This window comes from Indicator indicator, chromosome 11 (assembly GCF_027791375.1).
Source record: "Indicator indicator isolate 239-I01 chromosome 11, UM_Iind_1.1, whole genome shotgun sequence".
Lineage (NCBI taxonomy): Eukaryota > Metazoa > Chordata > Aves > Piciformes > Indicatoridae > Indicator > Indicator indicator.
Genome location: NC_072020.1, coordinates 22787172 through 22811323, shown reverse-complemented (window position 1 = coordinate 22811323; position 24152 = coordinate 22787172). Strand labels below are relative to the sequence as shown.

Below are 24152 nucleotides of genomic sequence, written 5' to 3'. Positions count from 1 at the left end.
AAGGGGGAAATACTCCAAAATTAGGCAAGAGAAGATGAAATCAAGCGGAAATGCATTCTTCACAGGAGATAGGCTACTTTTCCTTTTTTTTTTTTTTTTTTTTTTTCCTAAGCAGTCATTAAAATCTGTTTCTGAAATCTTAACTTTATCAACTGCAGATAAGAGGGTGGAAATATGTGTGGAGAAATTATTTTTTGAATTAGTTCCATTTTCCCATAACTCCAGTTGTGATGCATGATAAAATTATCAATGAAACATCCTAATTTGATCCTTAACCAAAGGGATGTTGTCTTATGAATCATCTGTGTTTGTGGGAGGCAACACTGCAGCTAACAGAGCAGGAATGGGACCCAGATGTTTTCTGGGAAGCTGGTTGCACTGTAGGCTGTGTGTATTACCTAATGTAGGCGACCATATGGAAGAAAAGGTTGGAAACATCCCATTACAAGTCATATATCACTGAGCTGACAGCAAGGATTTCAGCTTGTTTTTATTTAAATCATGAAAGCAGCTGCTCAGCTGTCCAGCTGTATTAAATTTAACCCTTTTTCTGGCAAATGAATTTTGCTTTGTGAAATGGCAGCCAAACAGTGTGGTACACTCGCGGTAAAACCCAGGTTAGAGGGTCCTGCAACAGGCCTTGTCCCATCCAGCAGGACAGCACTAAGGATGGCTGTCTGCCACTGGGTGACAGTGTAGCCACCCGATACACCTGCACTTCATGAAACACCAGCAAGGCATACACACTGTATGGGGAGAATATTTGTAGATTTATTCTTTCCTTTTAATCTACTTATTCTTCCATTGTTGCACGCATTTGCAATGAGTCTTTTATTTTTTTATTCCTTATGCCCTTCTGTTTTTCTTTTCCACTGTTATTGATTCTTTCCTTAGTTTTCCTTCCTCTTCACTTTCTGTATATTTTTTATGTTGTTCATCTCACTCCATCTCCTGTAGCCTCTCTTTTCAACTGTTATCTCTACTTCTTCTGGCTCCATCCCTTTTGTTTTCTGCTCTCCCCACTATTGTTTTCTCTCTGTTGCTAATGTATGATCTTGTCTCAGGAATCATCCCCTTCCTGTTTCTTTGTTCTCTGCTATACACTGTTTACCCTTTATTGTGTCATTTAAAGAATTTCCTCCTTCTATAGGTTTGTTATTTATATTAAAAAAACACTTGGTTTGCAGAAAGGTTGTTCCCATCAGTAGGAAACAGTCTTTGGCCTCCACATCAATCCTTCACCACATGTGTCCCAAGCAGCTTATTGATTTGTTATTTTTTTAGCACTCTTTTGCTAAAGAAAGAGACTTTAACTGAAGCCTAACAGTTACAGTTAAGTAAACTGTACAGTAAGTACAGACTTTAATTTCCTGTGTAGAAATCTGTAGAAGAAATACAAGGAGTATCCAGCATAATACTAAAACTGATTAGTAGTTTTGGCATGTTAAAACATGCTAAAGTTTGTCTCTTACTGTTTTGGAGGCTCTTTATGCTGTGCTATGCCTACCTTGCTTATGTCAATGTCAGCATCCTCCATGTTTTTGTCAGAGCATGGAGGTTTCCCTATCTTATAACCTTCATGTGTTGTGGTCACAGTCCTTTAAGACTACAGAATCTTTTAGAATTTTTACATCCATCAATATGAGGCTTTGGCATAACAAAGCATATGCTTACATTAGTGTTTGTATCTGATGCAAATATTTACATGCAGATTAGTGTCTCCCTTAAACACAATGGAAACACAAGGAGCTCAGCAGCAATCACTTCCAACCAGTGCTTTCTCTCACTGGCTGCAAGAGAACTCCTGGTGTAGACACAGTTTGTAAACCTTCAGCCCAGGCACTAAGACGTAGCTGCAGTCGCAGTAGCAGACCCTAGTTAGTGTAGGGAAAGAGATAGCATCAAGAACTGAGATCTTCCATGCCAGTTAAGAGTAACAGGTGTCTTTACAGGGCCTTGCACCTGGCTGCAAGAGTGCTTTTCATGCCCAGTTACTGCACGAGGCAGCCAAAACTCTGCCCTCTTGCAGGAGAAGTATCTGTTGTAGTAATGCTGTCAGTAATTCCACATCCCTGGAGATTCAGCTTTCTTGTTATTAAAATAACTTCAGTGGGTTTTTTTCTCTCTTTTCCCATTTCCCCTTCTCATAGGCTACTCTTTTGTAATATCCAACTGTGCCCTGGCCATTATTTTTATGCCTGTAACAGGTAGGCTGTTTGCTGCTAAACCCTACTGTTCTCACTTGCCAAGATTTTCCTCATTGTTTTATCTAGTTCACACTTACCCACTGTGAATAACATAAGGTTTAACTCTCTCTATTCCATAAGACTAGGTTTTCCCTTCCAGCCTATAAGTCAGACATCTAATGTCACATTAATCCTCTGCACCTGTGTCCAACTTATGGTATTCAAAGTAATAATTCAGTCACTAGTTGTCATTATGCCCTGGACAATCCTGATGGAGGATTTGTCACATATTGATCCCCCTCCTGCTAAAGCAGCCTTTCTTCCCTGGTGCAGCAGTGTTTGTTTGGTAGCATCTGCTTGCTTCACAGTACACCATAACTGGGTTGGGGTGCGGGGGACTGTGATCTGCAGTGATTAGCACGTATCAGCTTGACCAGCTAGACTTGCAACCAAATATTCCTGGAGTATTAGGCTTCTCAGGGGACATATGCAAAAGCTTCCAGGTTTTTCTAAAAGCTTCTACATCTTCCAAATAAGATGGTTGTAGTGAAAATAGTTAAGTTTGTTTCTTGTTATCACATGTTATTCTCTAGCTTTCTATAGAGTAATTGTGTCTGCATTATATTAAAAGCACTTTATGAAGGACTTGCCTTTATAATCATTCAAACTAGCATCATCTTATTTTCCTTCCCAAATCTGATGCCTTATGGGCATGTTCTGCAGGTTGGTATTTTCCTGAAGCTTCATTTTTCCTAGGAATTCTTCAAATCTCTGTTGTTCAACCTGATAGCATGCTCTTCCTCACTTGTTTCTCAATTTTAATGTTAATACTAAGGCCTCAGACTAAGCAATAGTTTCAAAAAGCTACCATTTTTCGTTATTTAATCAGTGATATTTTTGTCTTGTTTAAAAGAATTAAGTTCTTGACTGCATTCTTTGAAGTTATTTTCCACAATATTAGGTAGTCCAGCTAGAATGAAGAACTTCTCCATTTTTTCATTTATCAGGTTTTGAGGAGGTGTGTTCCCTTTTTTTCATGTGATAGCTGTCATCTAGAGTCAGACCTTTTATGATTAAGATGACTAATATAGTTATTAGTATGTATGCTAATGTGACAATTAGTAATCCAGCAAAAACATTCAAAAAGTCAGTGTGGAGGGGAGGGGAAGCAATAAAGCTGTATTTCCTATCTACTTGGATTACATACGTGGTTAGGTAGCTTGACCTCTTGCAGGCTATCTCTAGACTTCTCAGGGCTTCCTCTTGCAGGGGGCAGTGGGAAGCCGCAGTGGATCTCTTCCTGCAGCATAAGAGGCTCCTTTAGCTCGTGGAGCTGTAACACTGAATCTCACCCGAGGAGTTCAACCTGATTTTGCTATGAGGTCCTCCAGGTGGCAATGCAGACAAACTAACAGGTCAGAGTGCCAGTTTAAATATACTGAAATGAAAACATAGTCCACTCTGCTTTATTAAGGAGAGCAACCTTCTTAATGAGAATTATATCTCAGATGCACCTATTTGAAGCTGCCTGTAAACCTTTTTCAGGAAAGAAAGTATTTTGGAGTTTCCTAAAATGATAGCTGATTTCTTAAAGTTGGTTTGATTGTTTGTTTGTTTGTTTTAGCCTGATCCACCATCTATTTGAGTGACAATTCTAGTTTCTAGCTTGCAAGAGACAAATATCTCACTGGCCACTCAGATGTCTAATATCATTAAATTCCCACACAACGTTTCCAATTTAGAGACTTGGATTTTTTTTTCCCTGATAAAATACAGGTTTAGGATTTATAGATTTCCTTGAAATGTGATACCTGTTTATGTCAATTTATTTGGTTTGATTTCACTTTTACTTGTAGTTACATGCCACACTGCTACTCTACCTGGATTTACATGTTTTGTTTTCTGCATTTTGGTTTTTTTTCCCTGCATTCATTGCTATGATATCGACTGCTGCTTTAGCTAAGCATTCTGCAAATCAATGTGCACAAAAAATCTTTTGTGATGGGTTACAAGGCCATTCCATTACTTACAGAAATCACACAAATGCTCCAAGGAGCAGTTAATTAACTTAGGTGAATTAATAAACATAAAAATTATTTGGATTACTATATTGCTATGTGATTTAGAATGTGTTCCTCCTAGAAGATTCCAAAGCATTCGCTAAGCTACTTTACTTACTTCAGGTACTATGGTGTGGAAAATAGATTTCTATTTTTTGGTATGATATTACATTTTAGCTAGAGCATAAAGAGAAAAGGTGGCTTATGCAGCCAGCAATTTGGGGATCTGTAATCCTATGCTGTGTGTGTGATTTAGAATGCCACTATGTCTTTCTCTGCTCTTTTGTTGCAGATAGCACTTGTAGATTTTGTGATTTTATTAAGGACTAAAGTTTAGCAAAGCATTTGGGAAAATATTTTTAGCTTGTGTAATGTAGTTTTTTTCTGGACAAAATATTTGTTTGCGTGGTTTCTTATCACTGTGGGAACTGAACTTGATTCAGAAAGTTCTTCCAGTCATATGTTTCTAATACCCAGATCCCATGCAATGTCTCTACAGTTGTGTTTCATATTGCTTCATATTGCAGAATTGGTATATGTATTGATTTCTGGGGTGTGTATATATACACTTGTTTACAATGTTCTCATCTCCTACAATACCTGAGCAGTGATAACAATCCAAATTCCAAATTTATCTGTCATGTCCAGTTTGCACAGAAATTATTTAAAATACACCCATATTTGTCCTTCAGTACCCTAAGTTGGGAGAATTACTTGTCAGCTCCTCTTTTGTACTTCTGTCTCTATCTTTATCTTTCAGAAAGCTTGGCCCAGAAACAGCACCTTCCTTCTTCACTCTTTCAAAGAGAACATATCTCTTAGGAGGCTGTTTAATATGAGTATATAAATCCTTAATTCTGTTTCCATTAGCTACATTCTTTCTGACCTTTTTGCTCCATAATTTAGTCTGATGTTACCACCATCCGCATATTCATGGATGAGGTCCAAAGTGAGCTGTTCAGGATGGGAACTGTGTATGTGAGGAATGAGGGGTTGGTACAAGATAAAAACATGTGTGTAGTTCCTACAACAGGTGGGAAGCCGGGCCAGACATGAGTACCAGCAGAGGTTGATAGAGACTGCTCTAGTTAAAGGGCAGAGTGACAGGGTAAAGGGATTGAAGAGACAAGAGCTAAAAAACAGAGGTTTATTGTTTGGTTGGTTTTTATTGCTGTTAGTGGTGAGATTCAGGATGATGAGTGGAACAGTGAAAAGAAAGAAGAGGGGGGAGCGGGAAAGAGAGTCAGAATTATGAAGTGAATTTAACTATCAGTGTGTGAGGAGAGTTTTCCTCAGGAGAGCAGCAAAAACAAAGTTATAAGAGTTCTACTGCTGTTCTGTGGAAGAGGCAAATTTTCATTGTGCTTTATACATTTGTGATGTGTCCCCAGAGCCTTTTTATCTTTTTAAGTTCTGTAAGCTTAACAAGGGATATATACCAACATGCAGATGCTGCTGACCTCCTGCTTTTTTGTTCTCTCTTTAGCATTGAGAAGATAGTAGTCACTAAATGAGTAAATATGTCTCCTTGTGCCTTCTTTCTGAATGGTGCTTCTTCCACCTTGTTTGACCTGATGATGGCAGGTTGCAAGTCTTTTCTGTGTAAGGCTTTAGGAAACCCACTACTGCATGAACCAGGAGCCAAATTTGAGTGAGCACAGCTAGAATAGTTTGCCTGTTTACTATGACTTGAGAAATAGGAATTCAAGAATTCCAGTCTCGCTCTATCATTTAGATTGGAAAAGACCCTTAAGATCCAACTGTTAACCCAACATAGCCAGGTCTACCAAGAAACCATGTCCCTAAATGCCATAGCTACACCTCTTTTAAATACCTCTAGAGGTGATGACTCCACTGCTTTCCTGGACAGGCTATACTAATGCTTTACAATCCTTTCAGTGAAGAATTTTTTCCTAATGTCTCATCTAAAACCCTCCTGAGTCAGCTTGAGGCCATTTCCTCTTGTCTTAATGCTTGTTACTTACAAGCATTGTAAGTAACAATCTGACACCCATCTCATTCTACCCTCCTTTCAGGTCATAGAGAGTGATATGGTCTCCCCTCAGCCTCCTCTTCTTTAGTATAAACAACTCCATTCCTTCAGGTGCTCCTCATAATATCTGTTCTCCAAACCTCTCATAAAATTTGTTGCCCTTCTTTGGACTCACTTCAGCACCTCAATGTCTTTCTTGTAGTGAAGGCCCCTAAACTGAATACAGTACTCAAGGTGTGACCTCACCAGTGCCGACTACAGGGAGACAACCATTTTGCTGGTCCTGCTGGCCACACTGTTTCTGATATGCTGTTGGCTGCCCTGGCTGAGCACGCTGCTGGCTCATGTACAGACGGCTACCGACCAACACCCCCAGGCTGTTTTCTGCCAGGCAGCTTTCCAGCCACTCTGCCCCTGTTGCGTGGGGTGTCGTGATCCAAGTGCAGGACCTGGCATTTGCCCTTGTTGAACCTCATACAGCTGGGCTTGGCCCATTGATCCAGTCTGTCCAGGCCCCTCTGTAGAGCATTCCCACCCTCCAGCAGATTGACACTCCTGCCCAGCTTGGAGTAATCTTCAGATTTACTGAGGGTGCACTCTATCCTCTCATTGAGATCCTTGACAAAGTTATTAAGCAGAACTGGTCTCAGTACTGTACCGAGCCCTGTGGAACACCATTTGTGACCAGCTGCCAATTGGATTTAACTCCATTCACCACAACTCTTTGGACTCAGCCATCCAGACTTTATTTTTTTTTTCCCCCCAGGAAAAAGTATGCCTGTCCAAGCCACGAGTAGCCAGTTTCTCCAAGATAATTCAATATTTATGCCAAAGATTGTTCCCAATCAACAAAGTTATAAATTTCTATTTGATTGTTTCAGCTGGAGAATCAGGGTTGTTGGATACTGTTAAACCTGTGCATGCTTTTGCCTAGTTACCAGTAGCTATAAAAACTCTTGTGTTAGACTTGATGCACCAGATAGACTCAACTGGACTCAAGAGATCAGAGGCAGTTCTTGGAGGCTTCTCAGGGACTGCCTTTCCAAAAGCTGTCAAGCAGCTTATAAGTTTGTACAGGGCAGATGTCTGGAATACGATAGGATGTCTTCATACAAGGTCAGACATATGTTTAGCATTGATAGAATAGAAAAAAATGAGTTAATAATATGATGCAGACACATCAAGCATTTGTAATCAGTCATGATCTCTAGGAAAATCAGAATCTGTAAGGAAATAGCCAAATAATTTTGATTAATAAATCTATTGTGAGTCATTCTGTTTCCATAAAATTTGTGTATAACAGAAGGGTTGAAATGTGTTGAATAAATTATTCTTTTAAGAGTACATTGAAACATACCTTGCGGAGGCCTAGGAAACCTTTTTGTGGAGATAACTGATTTTCAACTGCATTTTTCTAGTGCTAAAACCAAGAAATAAAACTTAAATCCAATTTGCAGTATCACAGTATCACACAGTCTCACAGTATATCAGAGGTTGGAAAGGACCTCAAGAGATCATCAGGTCCAACCCCCCTTCCAGAGCAGGATCACTTAGGACAGTCTGCACAGGAACACATGCAGGTGGGTTTTGAAAGTCTCCAGAGAAGGAGACTCCACAACCCCCCTGGGGAGCCTGTTCCAGTGCTCTGTCACCCTCACTGCACAGAAGTTTCTCCTCATGTTGAGGTGAAATCTTCTATGTTCTAGTTTGAACCCATTGTTCCTTGTCTTATCACTGTGAACCACCGAAAAGAGCCTGGCCCCCTCCACTTGACACCCACCCCTCAGATATTTATAGACATTGATCAGATCCCCTCTCAGTCTTCTCAAGACTAAACAGACCCAAGGATCTCAGTCTCTCTTCATAGGGGAGATGCTCAAGTCCCCTAATTATCCTTGTGGCTCTCTGTTGGATTCTCTCCAGCAGGTCTCTAGAGGTCTCTCTCAGTTACAACTTTTGAGTTGAGAAGTTCTTCCTCCCCACTCATCTTTGTGATATGGTCCGGTCATATCAATCCCATGCAAAAACTTCAGTATGTTTTGACAGAATAATGATGATTGTATGTGTGTTTACCCTTATTTTCTACTTCCAGCTATGCACGTCACACAACTCATTTTATTTCATTTTTAATCAACCACACCCTCTGGACAACTTACGGTAGGATTTTACACCATCAAAATAGAATTCCCATTTTATTTGTTTTTAAATGGATATGTCCCAGTACAGTGCTTCATAAAGAGAACATTAAAATAATTAATATTGATCTGATTAGTTGTGCTTTTAAAATTTTTTTCTCTAAAATTGGTTAGCTATATTAAAGATATATAAATAAATGTTACACCTTTCTCTTTCACATTTTCTAGACAATTGTCTTTTCATACTGAATATAAAATTACATAGGAATCAATAGACTTTGACTTCATAAGACTGGCAAACCACTGGAAAAAATCATAAAAACATGAAAATTTTTTCATTTTACAGTTATTACTTGTTCTGAATGTGTGTGGGAGAAGAACTTTACAATAAGCCCATTCAAGGCCTGTTTTGAAAACTGTCCACAAGGACACTGTTGCAAAATGGCCTTAACCGTTGCTCCGTAGCATCCTGTGGAAGCTGCCAGGTCCAGCTTGCCCATAGTGGATGCAGAGATCCTCTGGGAGCCACCACCCATGCTACAGTTCCCCATTATTTTAGCATGGCTGACAGCTTGGTGAGCACAGCATGTTGATCCAATGCTTTTTCTGTGGATCACAATCAGCCCTGTAATAAGGTCCTTTAGAAAGCTACTAGTTACAGCCAGGAGAAACCAGTGCATTTAAATCGTTGTGTGAGTTTAGTTAAGGAAGACCTAATGTTCAAATATACACCATACTGTGTTGAGACTTGTTTGGGTCTTCATTTTTATCCTTGTTCCTGAAAGCATTTGCATAATACTGTACACTGTGATATGCTTTATTTCAGTCTGTGGATAGCTCGTTAATTTCTTTGTCTCTATTTAGTGGCAGCTGGAGGTGCTTTTAAGTCACTTTTTAAAGCACTTGGCTTTTCCTTTCTCCTAAAAACTGGTTCTCTCTGATGGTGCTGTTATGATATCAGTAGCAAATCCCTTTAGACAGAGACTAATCTTCCTGCAGTATCTAGCAATAATTTCTTTAACAATCCTGAAGAGACTCAATGCCATCCTCCAAACCGTCTGTAACAGCCTCTCCTTAGATTCTATTATGTCATCACTATAGATGTGCCTATAAGTCTCCTATAACTTTATCTTGTTGCTAAGTTATTTTACTCATCTGGACATCGTTTGTTTTATGATGCAATATTTATTCTCATAGCTGAAAAAAATAAGTGGATTTCTTTCAGCCTTTCAGGGTTAGTCCTGCAATTTTTATGTGCCTCCACATACAGACTTTAGTAAGATCATTTTTGTAAGGGTTGCAAGATTAGGTCTTATATCATATACATATATATATTAGTCAGAAGTGTGTCTACGCTTCTTTAACCCTGTCCTCTTTCACTCTCCTGTTCTAATGATTTTTATGATAACACTTATTTTCATATTTTCTGTATGATTCAGTATTGAAGTATGCAGGCTTTCAACAAAAAAGAAAAATAATGTTGTGTTTTTATAGTACTGATGAAAGTATGATTTGACTGATGTATATGCAAAAAGCTATTCTGAGAGTGCTTGGAGGACGTATAAATAGGAGATTCATTTAATAAAGACAAAATAATTCCTTACAAGTCACTTGAAGGGTGGAAGAATAATTAAGAGCTAGCACAGCAAAATATTTAAAACAACTAAACAAACTAGAGATAAACATGCACTATTCCCTATACCATTAGCCATCAGCAAAATATCTTTTATCCTTAATGAACAATTAAAAATTATTACATTCTTATTTAAAAGGTAATGGGGGATTTCTTATTGTCAGAAAGGGACACTTTATCTTAGTAGCCATCTGATATTTTAAAAGACCTCTGACTTATTTTGGAGAAAAAATGAAGGATTGCTCAGATTTTAGCTACTAGAAGAGTGGATTCTGTTATAAATATTAGGACAAGAAAGCAGAAAAGGTCAGGCACTGGTTCTTTTGGAAGTGAAATGAATGAGTTGCAAAGAAGAAACAGGGCAGAATCAAGCTCTGGTGTACAATACAGACAGCAAAATTCCCATAAGTCTTTCCCCTGTTTGAACAGTTTTAGGCAAGGTGTGGCTTAAATATAGTAGTTCTTTTTCCAAATTTGCAGCTTCCTTACCAGCTCAGACTTGCTGACTTCTCATGGTTTGGTCAAGCAAAACCACTTTCTTCCTCTTGTTCCATTCCTTAAAGGACTCTTACATGATCCATCTTGCTGGTGGTTTCTGCCTCTAAGAGGGGAGCAGTAGCTGGCATGGCTGAGCTATGAGATCACTTCTCAGAGTGGATCTAGCTTTTCTGGTCTGAAGGAGCACTCTGGCACTCAATAACAGAATACCTTTGTGGAAGCTGTCAAGCCAAAGCTGTTGCTGTGTCTGGGGAATGTACCAGCTAGGAGAGCAGCTTAGCTCTTAGTGGAATTAACACTGGTACCGTAGTTTGATTGAGCTGAAGTAGAAATTGGTGTCTAGGCAATAATCCAGACAAAACCCAACTAAATTTTGCAACTGAATGTAAATGAAGTCTTGATCAATGGGGCAGAGAAGGGAGCCCTGAGGAAGACTCGTCAGTAGCTGTTCAAGCAGCCTGCTAAAAGTCTTTAAGCAAACATCATTCAGATGGTTTGTGGGAGAATACCTTTTGGACTGTTTATTGGGGAGAATTACCACCTCTGTGGAGCTGCTCTTTCCCAAAGCTTTTTGCAGACAACGTTGATCATCTGCTTACTTGCTATATCTATAGCCAGATGTTTCTTCATTTCAAAGGAAGAGAGGCTGTGACAGAAGGGGCAGGCACTGACTGAGCACTGCAGGTAGCAAACAGGTGTGGCTGTAAGCAATACTGACGGAGACGTCCTTAAAATAAGCAAATGAACTAGTGAACTGTAAATTTAACTGATAATGCTTCTGTTGATTCACTGAATAAAGAATAGCTGTTAAATCCAAGGTTTTTACAGTCTTGTGTATATGCTGTTTACTTACCAGCTATATTTACTGTTCTGTTTTTACTTGCATTACTTAATTGTGCTTCGGTTGGACTGATTAAGTCCATTTAAGAAATACTTGTAGAACTAGAGGAAAATGTTCAGTAGTGTCAATATAAGGGCTTCAGTTCAGCTGTGTAACCTGTTCAGAACAGAAGCATAGACTTTTGAGCAAGAATATCTGAAAACTTCATTGGACATCAATATGTATAGACAAAAAGCAGCACATATGAATAATTCCTAAACAGTATCATGAGGTGCATCCTAATGTGATTTTGAGGAAATATATGAGGTGACTGATGTTATATACAATTCTGGGTCAGATCAACATATAGTACAGCTTTGCATGTGTATTTTCTTTGACTTCAGAGAGTTACACTAGGGATAAATGTGGCCCCATAATTCAAAATGAAATCCATATTATGACATTCAGTCTACAGTCTGAAGGAAGAAACAAATCTTTCTAGAAAATGCATAGAATATACATATTTTGATATTTGCACTTGAATTTCTGTGTAGTAATGTGTATACAGATACACACACTTCTATGAGTGATCTCTTTTCAATAGTATGCAGTTACACTTTCCCCCCTGAAACGGTCCTCCCTGTTTTCGTGACAAAGGTCTTTATCCTGATCATTAAATTTCTGCTCAAGATGGGGAGCATTAGTGCATGCTCTCACCTTTTTTTATAGTTTGAAATCCAGAAAAAATTCCATTCTGAACATTTTTAGTGTTCACGCCATCAGTACCTGTGCTGCCAAGGCTTATTGAAAGCAGCTGGATGCGTGCCTCTGTCCTCCCCCTTTCTCTGAACTGCTGCCAGAACAGGTAGTCAGAAACGGAAAGTAGAGAAATATTCGAACATGTGTGCTCGATCTCTCTCTCTCAGGAAAACAGCTGTGGCTTCCATAGGAAGCGCTCATTTTTTCCCGTCAGCCAAGACTTTGGATACCCTTGGGTCCAGTTTTGGCACAGCAAGCTGAGTAGGATACAGTTTATGGCATAAAACTTATGAGAGAAACCATTTGGGCAATCCCATCCCTGGCAGAACACTGAAATTCCCCGTGCTGCAAGCCACATGTGAGCTTCTGACCTTTTATTAGCACACCATGGGAGAGGTTAACAATTGTTGAGACTTCAGTCTTCCCTTTGACATACAAATACAACAATACCAAGTAGCTTTTCCAAGACAAGCATGTTTAGGGCACAACATCCTTTTTAATCCATTTTTCAGAATAAGGGAACACCCCTCACCCAAAAAAAAAACAAAACACCACCCCTCTCCCAAAACCTCACAAAAACAACAACCAAAAAAAAAAAAAAAAAAACAAAAAAAAACAACCCACCCCAAAATCTTAAAATAAGAAAAGTATATATTTCTGGAAAACTAAAGACTGTATTGGTGTTATTTTCCAAAAATCTGAAATTGTTAATAGTAAGTAATTTGTGAGTTATTTTTAAACCAATATAATAATGAGATGGAAACAAATTTTCACAACAGTTTTACCTCTTCATGTGGCTAGTGCCATGAGTTATGGAACTAAGATTGTCCCATAGCTGGAGCAGTATGAAAAAAGCATGGAATTATATGATTTTTTAGAATGTCTGTTGTATTTATCTAAGTACACGTTTGTTGAAATGTAATAGAAGGGGGAAAAAAATGAAAAAAAAAAAAGGAAGTATGAGTTTAGAATTATTGATATGAGGCTTTTCAGAGGAAAGGATCAGAGGGGGTCAAATCTATGTCCTTTTGACACATCTTTGTGTCCTCAACATTACTGCAGTGAATGAAACTATCTTACGTTTTAGTAAAATAGGGGTTGCAAAATAACTCCTTTTTGAGGAAACAGAATCATTGTTTTGTAGCTAAGAAACTGTGAAAACTAAGTGTCTTGTTACATACTGCCTAGTCTGTGGCAAAGAATGAAGATTCAATACCCTAGTGTCTCAGCCTTTTACCATAACTTCTTGATTATTCTTTCAGTCTCAAAGGCAAATGATTTTGAATAAGCAGTCCCATGGTTTTAGTGTAGAGAGTGTGCTGAATGGAAAATAGGAGTGAACTGGCTCATGCTTAGGTTGTCAGTCTTTACAGCTCTTGTGTGAAAAGCCAGCGAAAGCTGATCTAGAAATATAACGATCCCTACTTACTACTCTGACAGGAGGCAAGTTCAACCATGTTCAATGCCAGAAACTGGGAGGAAAAAAATCAAAGCAGCAGCAGATCCTGCTTCTCATCCCTTTAGTAAGGTGACAACTACATTTGAGAATGAAATAGGTGAAATCGTGCATAATGCTGGTTATTACAAAAGAAGTTACTAACATTAGTTAGTGCTAGGTAGACTCATCTTTATTAACCACTGTTGGCAAAGCAGATCTTAGCAAGTGTTAGTTAGAGGTGAAGAGTCCTTTTGTATTCCTTGTGAATAAACAGAAATGCCAGGCTACACCATAGATACATCCTGGTACAGCTACACCACAGATACATGCTGGCATCCTGACCTGTATCAGGAATAGTGTGATCAGCAGGACCAGGGAAGTGATTGTCCCCCTGTACTCAGCACTAATGAGGCCACCCTGTGAGTAGTGTGATTACTTTTGGGGCTCTCAGTACAAGAAAGATATCAAGGTGCTGGAGTGGGTCCAGAGAAGAGCAGCAAAGTTTATGAAGGGTCTGGAGCACAGGTCTTCTGAAGAGTGACTGAAGGAACTGGGGTTGTTTAGTCTGGAGAAAAAAGGAGGCTGAGGGATGACCTTATTGCTCTCTGAAAGGAGGTTGTAGCGAGGCTGATGTTGGTCTCTTCTACCTGGTGACAAGTGATAGGAGATGGGAAATGGCCTCAAGTTGCACCAGGGAGGTTTAGATTGAATAGTAGAGGAAACTTCTTCACTGAAGGGATCCTCAAACACTGGAATAGGCACCCCATGGAGGTAGTTGAATCACCATCCCTGGAGGTGTGTAAAGACCCATCCATAGATGTAATGCTAAGGGACGTGGTTTAGCACCAGACTTGGCAGAAGTAGATAATGGTTGGACTCAATGATTTTAAAAACGGCTCTATGCTTATATAATATTTTCACACAGATCAGCTTTTCCTCAACCTTTTCTCATTCTTCTTGTCTGCTTCACAACTATATCCAGCTTATCTGTGTTTTTCTTAAAGGCTTCATCACCTCTCAGTAAACTGGCTCAATACCTATGGACTAAATGAAATACTTCTGTTAATATCTTCCACACTGATATTGGAATCTTTTTGTATCAGCACTGTGTGCTTGAGACACATTTTTTTCTGATGTACTCCTAACTAATTAATCACTGCATGTTTATATATTTGGTTTTTCTTAAGCCTAGTATCTTTCATTTCTATTAAATTACACATTTTCTTCACTGTCTCCATGTATATATATTTTTTTAAAATATTATGAAATCTCCTGTTTTCCAGGAAATGAAAGATGTTTCATAGTCCTTTTTTTTTATTTTAGAAATCTTATGATATACATGCCTGCTTTTTCACCTAAATCTGGATTTCCCTCTCATTTTGTGATATAATAATTGATTCTTTCTTCTTTCTTTTTCCACTCTCTTCCACACTCTGTGCAGAAGTTTCAATTAGATCATGTTCTCCAAGTTTTCCTAGTAGAGAGTCACATGGATCACTTCCATTAATTTATTTCTTTTTCCATAAGCTAATTAAATAATACAACTATATTGGCTTGACATAATGAATATCAGTGATTTATCCCATTTGAATATATCTGTGGTTAATGATGATAACAACAACTTTTATATAATGAAAAGATGAGTTTTGGGAATGGGAGTTTCCCTGGATAAGAATAGAAGCAACAAGCCAGAGCACAGGAAGAGTGTCTTCAGAGCAGGCAAGAAAGAGAGACACCAGTAGCCAGAAGGAGATCTACTTTTCCATGTAAAGGGATGGACAGAGGGCTGGACTGACATCAGCACATTTTTCTTCTCCTTGGAACTTAAAAACAGTCACAGTTTACTGCTTTTGGCGTCCAAAGAGGATTGGCAACAGGATGGGTGTGTTCTGTCTATCTTTAACTTGGGCATTTATCTTCTATGGCTAGATTTGTCCTTTACAATATCAATTGATATTAACCCAGTTCCTTTGTTCAGAAGTTGGGAGAGATTGTTTGTTTGGGGTTTTTGAGGGTGATCAGTTTAATTTTGTTTGGTTTTATCTTTTGGTTTTATTTTTCAGTGCAAGGATTCATTTAACAACATGTTGGCTTTAAAAGCAATCTTGGTCTCAAATGGCGTTTAGCCTTGATCTTCTTCTGTCTTTCCTGAATACTTTTCTGGTGTTTGCCTGCTGTGCTGGAAATCCCTTCTGCTTGTCACTCAATTCTTTTGTCCCTCTCTGCACATTCTTACTCCTTTCACATTTGCCATTAGTCACAGTAGCCAGCTTTTTCCCATCACTTCTTTTCAACATCTGCAGCAAAGTTTTTCCTGTCAGTGATCTAATGTCTGTGGGTTATAGTTAAAGGCTGGGGTTTTTTTTTTTTGGTTTGGTTTTGTTTTTTCATTTTTTTTCCCCACACAATGGAAAAATTCCCATTTTGGAGCTCATAGCTACTCAACTTTCTCTCTAGAGGATACTGGTATACCAGCGAGCAGAGATCTTCCACCTTTGTCAGAGCTCTCCACGCTGACAGAGCACTCTTGGTTCTGTTGACCACCCTGCCAGGGTGCTTACACACAATAGCCACACTGAAATGAAACCATCTGTGTAGAAATGTACAATATTTCATGTCTGCTAATGATGGAGAGATTAGACACTGACTTACCTAATGTTTTCCCTGCAATGTCAGTATAGTATTATATTAAACTGACATAAAAATTAAGTTTGGAGGCTGAATTGTCTCTATAGATGCTTGTTTGGTGAAGGCTACACAGCTATGTAATTCTGAAATGTTATGTTTAACTTTTTCCCCCCACACACATGCAAACTACAGTAATTTTTTTTCCTGTAGCTGTCATTTTCCTGTATTTTCAAACAAGGATACAGGTATAAAGCAGAGATCCCTCCTGCATGGGCTCCTTTAAATGATTTTGCCCCAACTTTTAAGTAAAAAACTTACATCAACACAAGATGAAGCAGCATACTACCTAATTTTTTTTCTACACATATGACTGTTTAGAAAGAATCCCCTTTCTTATCCCACAAATATTCAAGTCCAGCCTTTCTCTCATAGAGAATTGCGTTTAAAAACATGGAATTCTTTAAGCCTAAATTTGATTAAATTTAAGATCTTTGCAGTAAACTGTTGATTAAAGTAAAATGAGCTTCATATTTCTTGCATAAGGAAGATTTAACTGCTCTTTCCATATTATTTAGATAGTATGCTATGAAGTGAAATAGTTCTTTGCAGATGTCTGGTTTACCTTACAGCTTGTGTTTGAGCTGTAAGTGATGCAGTGGGGTATATGTAATTATGCTACAGCTGCTGACAGGCATAAAAGTAAATGAAATGTTTCATCTCACTGGGTACGTTTCCTGTTTAAATATTTAAGAAAATAAACTCAACAGCTTTAGCCAAACTGAGACAGCACTATCTCAAATATTTCATTTCTGCAACAAACAGCTATTAATAACTCTCTCAATCTTGTTTGGCCTGTTAGCCTGCAACAGATTGAACTGGTATGTTTGGAGGTTAAGGTTTTTTTTTTAATCTTAACTTTTGTGAAAGCTTTATTTTTAATTGTTCATCTAAAATACAATAAATGGCAACATTTCCATGCCTCGTATTTCTCAAATCTGAGGAAAAATGGATGTTGAAAAGTTTAAGACTGTTTAAAATTTTAAATGTGACATTCAGAATTAAGGCCTTCTAAAAGTGGTGATCCTAAAACTTGTTTTTCAGAACTCTGTTTTCAAAAAATGAAACTCAAGCAGCTGAAAGAATGATAAACAGCAAATCTATGATATGACCATACTCTATAGTGTGTAACAAAGTATATATTTTGTTTGCAGGTTTTATGACATTTTTAAGCTTACCTGATGAATGACAATTTGTAATTATTAATTTATTTTTTTTCCCCTGCATTTGCAAAACAATGAAATGGACTTGGTCTAGAAGTTACTTTTAAATGTTCATTGAACAGCAAAGAATATTTTTTTTTTGTTTGTTTAACAGCATTTTACTTTGGGGACAATTTGAGATGTCTAAACATTTTAGAATCATCTAGGAATTTATAAATGGAGCTAGGTAACAATTTCCTATTGAAGCTATGCCATATGTTAATTAGTATAATGTTGATACCATCTTCTGCTTGCATTAGCTCATCACAAGGAGAAGATTTTATAATTATTAACATGCTTTGGAGTTCCTATTCACATGACTGACAGCAAAACTTCCCAATTTATTGTGGGTTTTTTTGTCTTTTGGGGAATGAGGTAAAACCTTCCTAATCCTAGTGCTTAGGTTGTGGATTATTCTGTGACCCAAGAGAGAAGGAATTTCATAGGTAACAGTTCAATAGGATGCATATATCTACACTAGTGATTTGAGAAGCAGTGGTCTGGTTTCTCTTGAGTGGAGATGCAAGATACTGCACTGGATGCACGTAAGCCATTTTCAGTCTAAATATAACTGCAGTAACGCTGCCTATGTAAAAATCCCCATGTATGTAGCTAAGGGAGGTGAATTTCTAGCTTGTGTGCTAAGCCAGGAAAGACTGAGTCAACCTGGTGCTGTGCTGAGAGAGATTTAGCAGCTTATGTCCTTACTAGCTCAGGCATCTCTGCAGTGCACTTGATTTCATAGTGGGGATGTGCCCAGCTGTGAAAGCACTGAGGAATAGATACCCTTTCTCCAGATCTTTCTTTGTCTTTCCTGGATAGGTAACATAAGCCTTTTAAGATACTGGGGCTTTTTCAGCCTCTGTTTTCATGAACTTTTCTAGATTTAGAGACTTGAACTGTATTTTAATAGAAGGAATGTTTAAAGCATTGAATGAAATAGATAGGTAATGTATATTCTACTTTGCTATTATTTTCTCATTATCTGTTAATAATGAAGTATAAAACTAATGAGGTATATCCTATTAGCAAGAAACCAGCCTATGAGTTTACTATCAATATGTGTTGTGGGGGTTGAAAAAACTTAGCTTAATTACATGTGGGCCGACAGACTCTTAAAACAGACCTTGTCAGGGATGTCCTAAACTTGCTTGATGTGCTACACCAATAGTCTGAATGTGTGTCACAAACCTTTATGGAGAATTTCCAGACATTTTGCTACTTTTACAGAAGTCTTGGACAAATGATGTGAAGCCACTACTGTTGTAGTTGTCCCTGTTCCTTGCTATCCATAGCTCTTTCATCTAACAACAACAAAAAAATAAGCTTGTCATTTCCTTCTCCTTCTTCTTCTAAGTGTATGGAAGGCATCACAAGGAGAAAGAGCCTTCTTGTTTCCTGGTTTCCCTTTCCAAGAATTGTTATAGCAACTGTTTTTGCTAGTGCAATCTTTTTGATCTCTGCACCATACAAGATCAGTGGTTTCTGGATCTGCAGTTAATGCCATGGCATTTCTCTACCAGCTTCAGACTGCATTGTCAGCACCTGAAGCTCCCCTGTCTAGAGAAGTGGGAAAGCAGCAATAATATTGATGATAACTACACCATTTAGGCACTAGAGTTTATTCAACCATTTTGTTATTTATGTTACTATTTTTAAGTTAACTGTCGCATCAGTTAATGGTCTCCATCTTTACTAGGAAAGGACGATGATGTTACCTTCTGAGAGCCTAAAAACTACTCTCTCACTAATACAGATAGTATGAAATTAGTTCTGATGCCTTTGAAGAAGCTATGTCCAGATTTGTAGATAAAGAATATAAAAAGCACCTTAACTATGTTTAATTTGCATTATGAATTTAACAATTGAGAGGGGTCAGTAATGAGGGCATACATTGAGAGGGGTCAGGGTTTATCACATTTGCCAGTACCAAGACTGCAAGCTAATGAAATATGTGGATGTGCTGATCTTCCTGAACCCTCTACAGAGCTAGGAATACACTACCCAGCACAGAGCTGTTCAGAGAACTGAGTATCAAAAACATAACCCATTCATGTAAGCATGGTACTGCAGATATAGCAAATTTTCTGCACAACTGGAGACTGTCTCTGCAGCAAAGTTTGGAGTTAACATGTGTGGGCAGAAGACATTTTTGTCTTCTCCGATAAACAGCAGAGAATCATTGAATGATTTAGATTGGAAATTATCTGAGGTGGTGTGGTCTGAGCCTCTTCTCCCTCCTTAAAGCAAGGCTAACGTTGAGCATTTGTCTACATTTCTAGATCAGTATGCAAAGCGTTCTAATTCTATCCAGGTGAAATCTGCAAGGGGAAAGACACCATGTCTAGGCTACTCAGATATACAAAGCTGTTACAAAACCCAAAATATCAGAAAATAACATTAGTGATCAGCAAGAAAGCTAATCAAGCAGAAGTGGGTGCCTGAATGTAGCTAATGATTTTAAAGTACTTCACAGCCTGATAAACTTTGATCACTCCAGTGGGGATTTCCCATGAAGAACAGACTTAGTACTGCAGTGAATCCATTATTTAAGCTACCTTTGTTCCTGTGAATAGTGTTATTTACATTTCTGTAGGCTTATTCAGAGAGGGAGTGTGGGATGTATGGAAATAGACTGTGTAGAAGGTGGCAATGTAAATATTTGGAAAAGCACAATCATTTTCCAGCAGTCTCAAGAATAGCCTATAATTAATTTATAGTTATATAATTAATTTATAGTTACTTGAACAGGTAAATGTAGCAAGTGTTTATATTAAGGTGGCAAAAGTTTGCATTTTACTTTGTTGAATATATGGTTTTGAGAAATTCTGCTTTTAGGCCTGGCTATTCTGTATATGTCCACCGTCTAAGTTACTTTTTGATTTCAATACAGAAATTAAACTCTTTTCTTATTTGTGGAGGAACTTTTCTTCATATGAAAAAATAGAAAAAAGTATACTATTTAATTCTATCTTGAATTAGGAAACTGATATGCATTCTGTGATATGTGAATATTTTTATCAAAGGACAAATATTACTTGGTTTGGACAATACAATAATGAGAATTTCTGTGACAATAACGTGGAAACTGCAAAGGAAGAAAAAAAAAACAACCAACCAAAAAACCCCAAGAAGGCTCCAAACCAACCTGTTACAGTTTGAGAAAATTGAACAGAAAATGCAAAATATCTGCACATAAAATTTAGAAAATATGTTTTCTCAAGGGCATTAGAAAATACTGGTCAACTATAGTTCAGGCTGCCTGGTGGAAAACTCTTCTGCTGCTTCCTGCTGCCCACACTACTGTCTGCTCAAAATTCTGGCACATATTCTCTCAGCTTTCCATTGCTGACATCACCTGATTGCACCATTCTTTCAAGAGGGTCAAGCCTTGTAACTCCAGAATATGTAGCAGCAATCAAAAGAAACTGAACTCCAACCTACACAGCAAGTTTCTGCTTGGTAGCCACATACAGCTGGCTCTGTTCAGGGTAGGTCAGCATTATAGCAGTAGACCCAGCCAGAATCACTCTCATGCAAGGGAGGATGTGGCCTCTTAATTCTTTTCCCTTATGTTTGATTTTTTTCTCAAATCCTGTCCCCCACAACCTTGCAGCATTATTGTTTTATGAATACGTTATTTCCATCGAGTACTGGCAGTCCTGATGTTGATAGGCAGTGAATCAATACCTTTATAGAATCATGAAGCCAAACTAGTTCTGCAGATCCACAATGTGCAGTATGTGGTTTTTCATTCTGGATGTAATAACTGCAATTTGAAATACACCCCCACAAGCAGTGATTGCCTGCTTTAAGAAATTCACAATAAGGAATTTAATTAAGAAAGACAAAATTGCATCACTCCATTTTAAAAAGAAAAATTCACCTGAGATGTTTTTTTCATTTTCAGGCTATAATAGCAATAACCATCTTTAGCTGAGGACATTTCCTGGGGCTTAATGGCCCATGGTTCTGCTTCTTCAGGTGATATCTCCCAGCAGTCATTAATCCCCTACAAATGCCCTGCACCTCAGTCATTAAATGTGCTTAAACGTGCTTCTTCTGAAAATGAAATACTTCTATATTTAATGCATCTTCCAGGAATAGGAGTGATCTTTCTGAGGTGAGGAATGAAAGGAGTTTAGCAACGTGTCAGAGAAGCACTAATTATGACAAGTGGATAAGTTCTGTTTCTGGAGATAGCACGACAAAGAATGATTCACGCTCATCCCAATTATATAACAGCTAAATCAGAAATACAGATAGTTATTTGTAGTTAATTTTCTCCTACGAGGCATCTCAGCATAGAAATAAAGCATCCCTCAAAACACAGAGAGTATGTGCCTGCAGCACTGCTTCAAAAGTCTTTCCATTCTATAGCTGTAAAAGAGAGTTATGCAGTTTTACAAGGTGTTTGTGATAATACAAGAAGAAGAAGAAAAAAAAATTGTAAAATCTTTCATACCTAAAGGTCTGAAACTCTTACAAGTCTTTTGGTGAGAATTTTATGAGTCTTTAGTAGAAATGGCACCACAAATACAGGACCACAGTGTCATCAGGTGTTGTAAACACAGTAGATAGCCTACCCTTGCTGAAGTAGAATTTAAGCTTTCACAGAAAACAACTGAAGGGAATTTGTCTTGATGGAGGCTGAATGGGGACTGGATTTTTTTTTTATTATTTTAATTGGAATTCTATTTACTGATACATTTTGTTATTGTCATCTTGTGCTACTAAAATGCGTAGATAACGTAAAGCCTGCACCTGTCTCAAACAGGTTGTGAGAAGGATCAGACTTGATTTCATCACCTTTCCTTCAATGAGTACAAAATTTTAGGTGTTATGGTCATTTATTATTTATATTGGACATTCAAGTCTTACGTACTTTGATGAGTGACTGTGGAGATGAGGACAGAAGTAGATTCCTGTGTCATGCATTGTTAAATGTTGAATGTTAAATTATGTCGATATTAGAATTGGAGCTCCCCTATTGAGCACCTTTTGATTGCAAATTAACCCAAAAAAATAATGATCCTGATATGACCCCAAAATTCCCTTCCTTTTCAGTTTTCTCTGTCCCATCAGACAAAATAAAAAAAATCACCTGAACAAAATATATTTCAGAACAAATGTAATGTTTTAACTAACAGTAAAAAATTTCACTTGCTTCAGTAACCCATAACAAGTGCCAAAATTTTGAAATGTTATGGATTAGAGAAACTTAAAGGGCAATCATGCCCACACTTTTTATCCTGCTCTTGTTTTTTAAACAAAGCTATTACCTGAATTAGACTGTACTCTCAAAGTATTCCTGCTTACGCCAACCCAGTCTTCAGCAAATAAACTAATGGGAAAAAAAAAATTAGATCTGGCATTAAAATCCACCAACGAAAAACCCCAGATGAACATAGCCAGGTATAGTTTATATCTCATTTTAAAATGCAGGTTGGGGAATAAGTACTGATCTGTTGTACTGCAGCTAGAACATATCTTTTGCCATAGATTCAAGTCTGCTTTGGGTATTCCTATCCTACCATGCAACTTGCAATGTCAGCATTCTTCAGATCATTTGCTAAAAAAAAAAAAAAAAAAGTTAACATTTTTACACCTGCCTTCTGTCACAGCTGGTGTTGCTATTGCCCTGTCTTGTTATATATGACTTTGAGTACTCCAAATCCAAACTAAATTACAAAGTAGGGAAGGTCATGCAGACTTTGCCATTTATCTTGTTTTGGTATCGAGGAAGAACAAATTCAAAGAGGAATGTGCACAACGAAGAGTAATAGAAAAAGAAAGCATACATTTGTAAGGAGAATTTATCAATATGAAAAGAATTTTTGTATAATTTTTCTGTTCAAGAGCTCTCTTTTCACTCATTCATTATGTTTACAGACAAGTATAATTAAAAAAATAATTATATACTGTTTCTAATTTTAAATTCTGTGTTTTAGGTGTTGTTTTCCCTCTGTGCTGTGTTTTGGGGAATCCAAATTATGAAGCAGAATCCTTCATCCAAAGAAAAACTTCACTGAAAGAGCAGATCTAACACAACTTTAATTGCAGAAACAGCACTTTGGAATAATCTTCCTAAGTTCTTTGGAATTAATCAGTCATGAATCCTACTGAATTGCAACCATTTCACGTATGATACGAGAATTTCATGATTTCATATGAAGGTTTGAAAGATTCATTAGGTTGTGTATTAATTTTTATTTGCTTTTTTAGAATAATATCTAATTTCCCCCCCATTTAAATAAAATGTTTATTCACATTTTACATGGAAGAGATTACAAAGTCTTGGGAACCATCTATAATCACATTTTGCATTGATTTCATTAGAAATCTTATGTGAAAAGTATTTTTCACAAGAGGAATAATTAAAATCATACTTGTAACCTGGTGTAAAGTGACTGTCTTCCTGTTAAGGCTAAATGTAAACATATGTGAATGTCAGTTTTTCCATAGTGATTGAATTACACCAGAATCTCAACGTCATGCCCAATTCAGTGTTCATAACATACAGCTACATGAGGATGAGTAGTGGAGGCAAGAAAATGATTAAAACCAGCATGATAAAATAACTCAAACTAGTATGAGTTGAAACATCTTCAGTAACATTGGCTGATGTACGTGTTGTGTAATGCAGGCTTGCAGTTTAGCCTGAACTCTTTGAGGAGTAACACTTGCAGCTGCCAGCTTTAGACACTGAGGAAGCCATACATGGGTATCCCATTGGCTCATGT

General features: G+C 37.7%; 1 protein-coding gene across 1 annotated transcript in view; it reads left to right on the top strand.

Annotated features, from left to right (window-relative positions):
• The window catches only part of AGMO (alkylglycerol monooxygenase), a 182965-nt gene extending 159524 nt beyond the window's left edge, over positions 1 to 23441 (top strand). Inside the window, exon 13 of the mRNA XM_054384821.1 lies at positions 23361 to 23441. Within this exon, the coding sequence (XP_054240796.1) occupies positions 23361 to 23441 (81 nt within the window). The remainder of the gene's footprint in view (positions 1 to 23360) is intronic.
• The last annotated feature ends 711 nt before the right edge of the window (positions 23442 to 24152 follow it).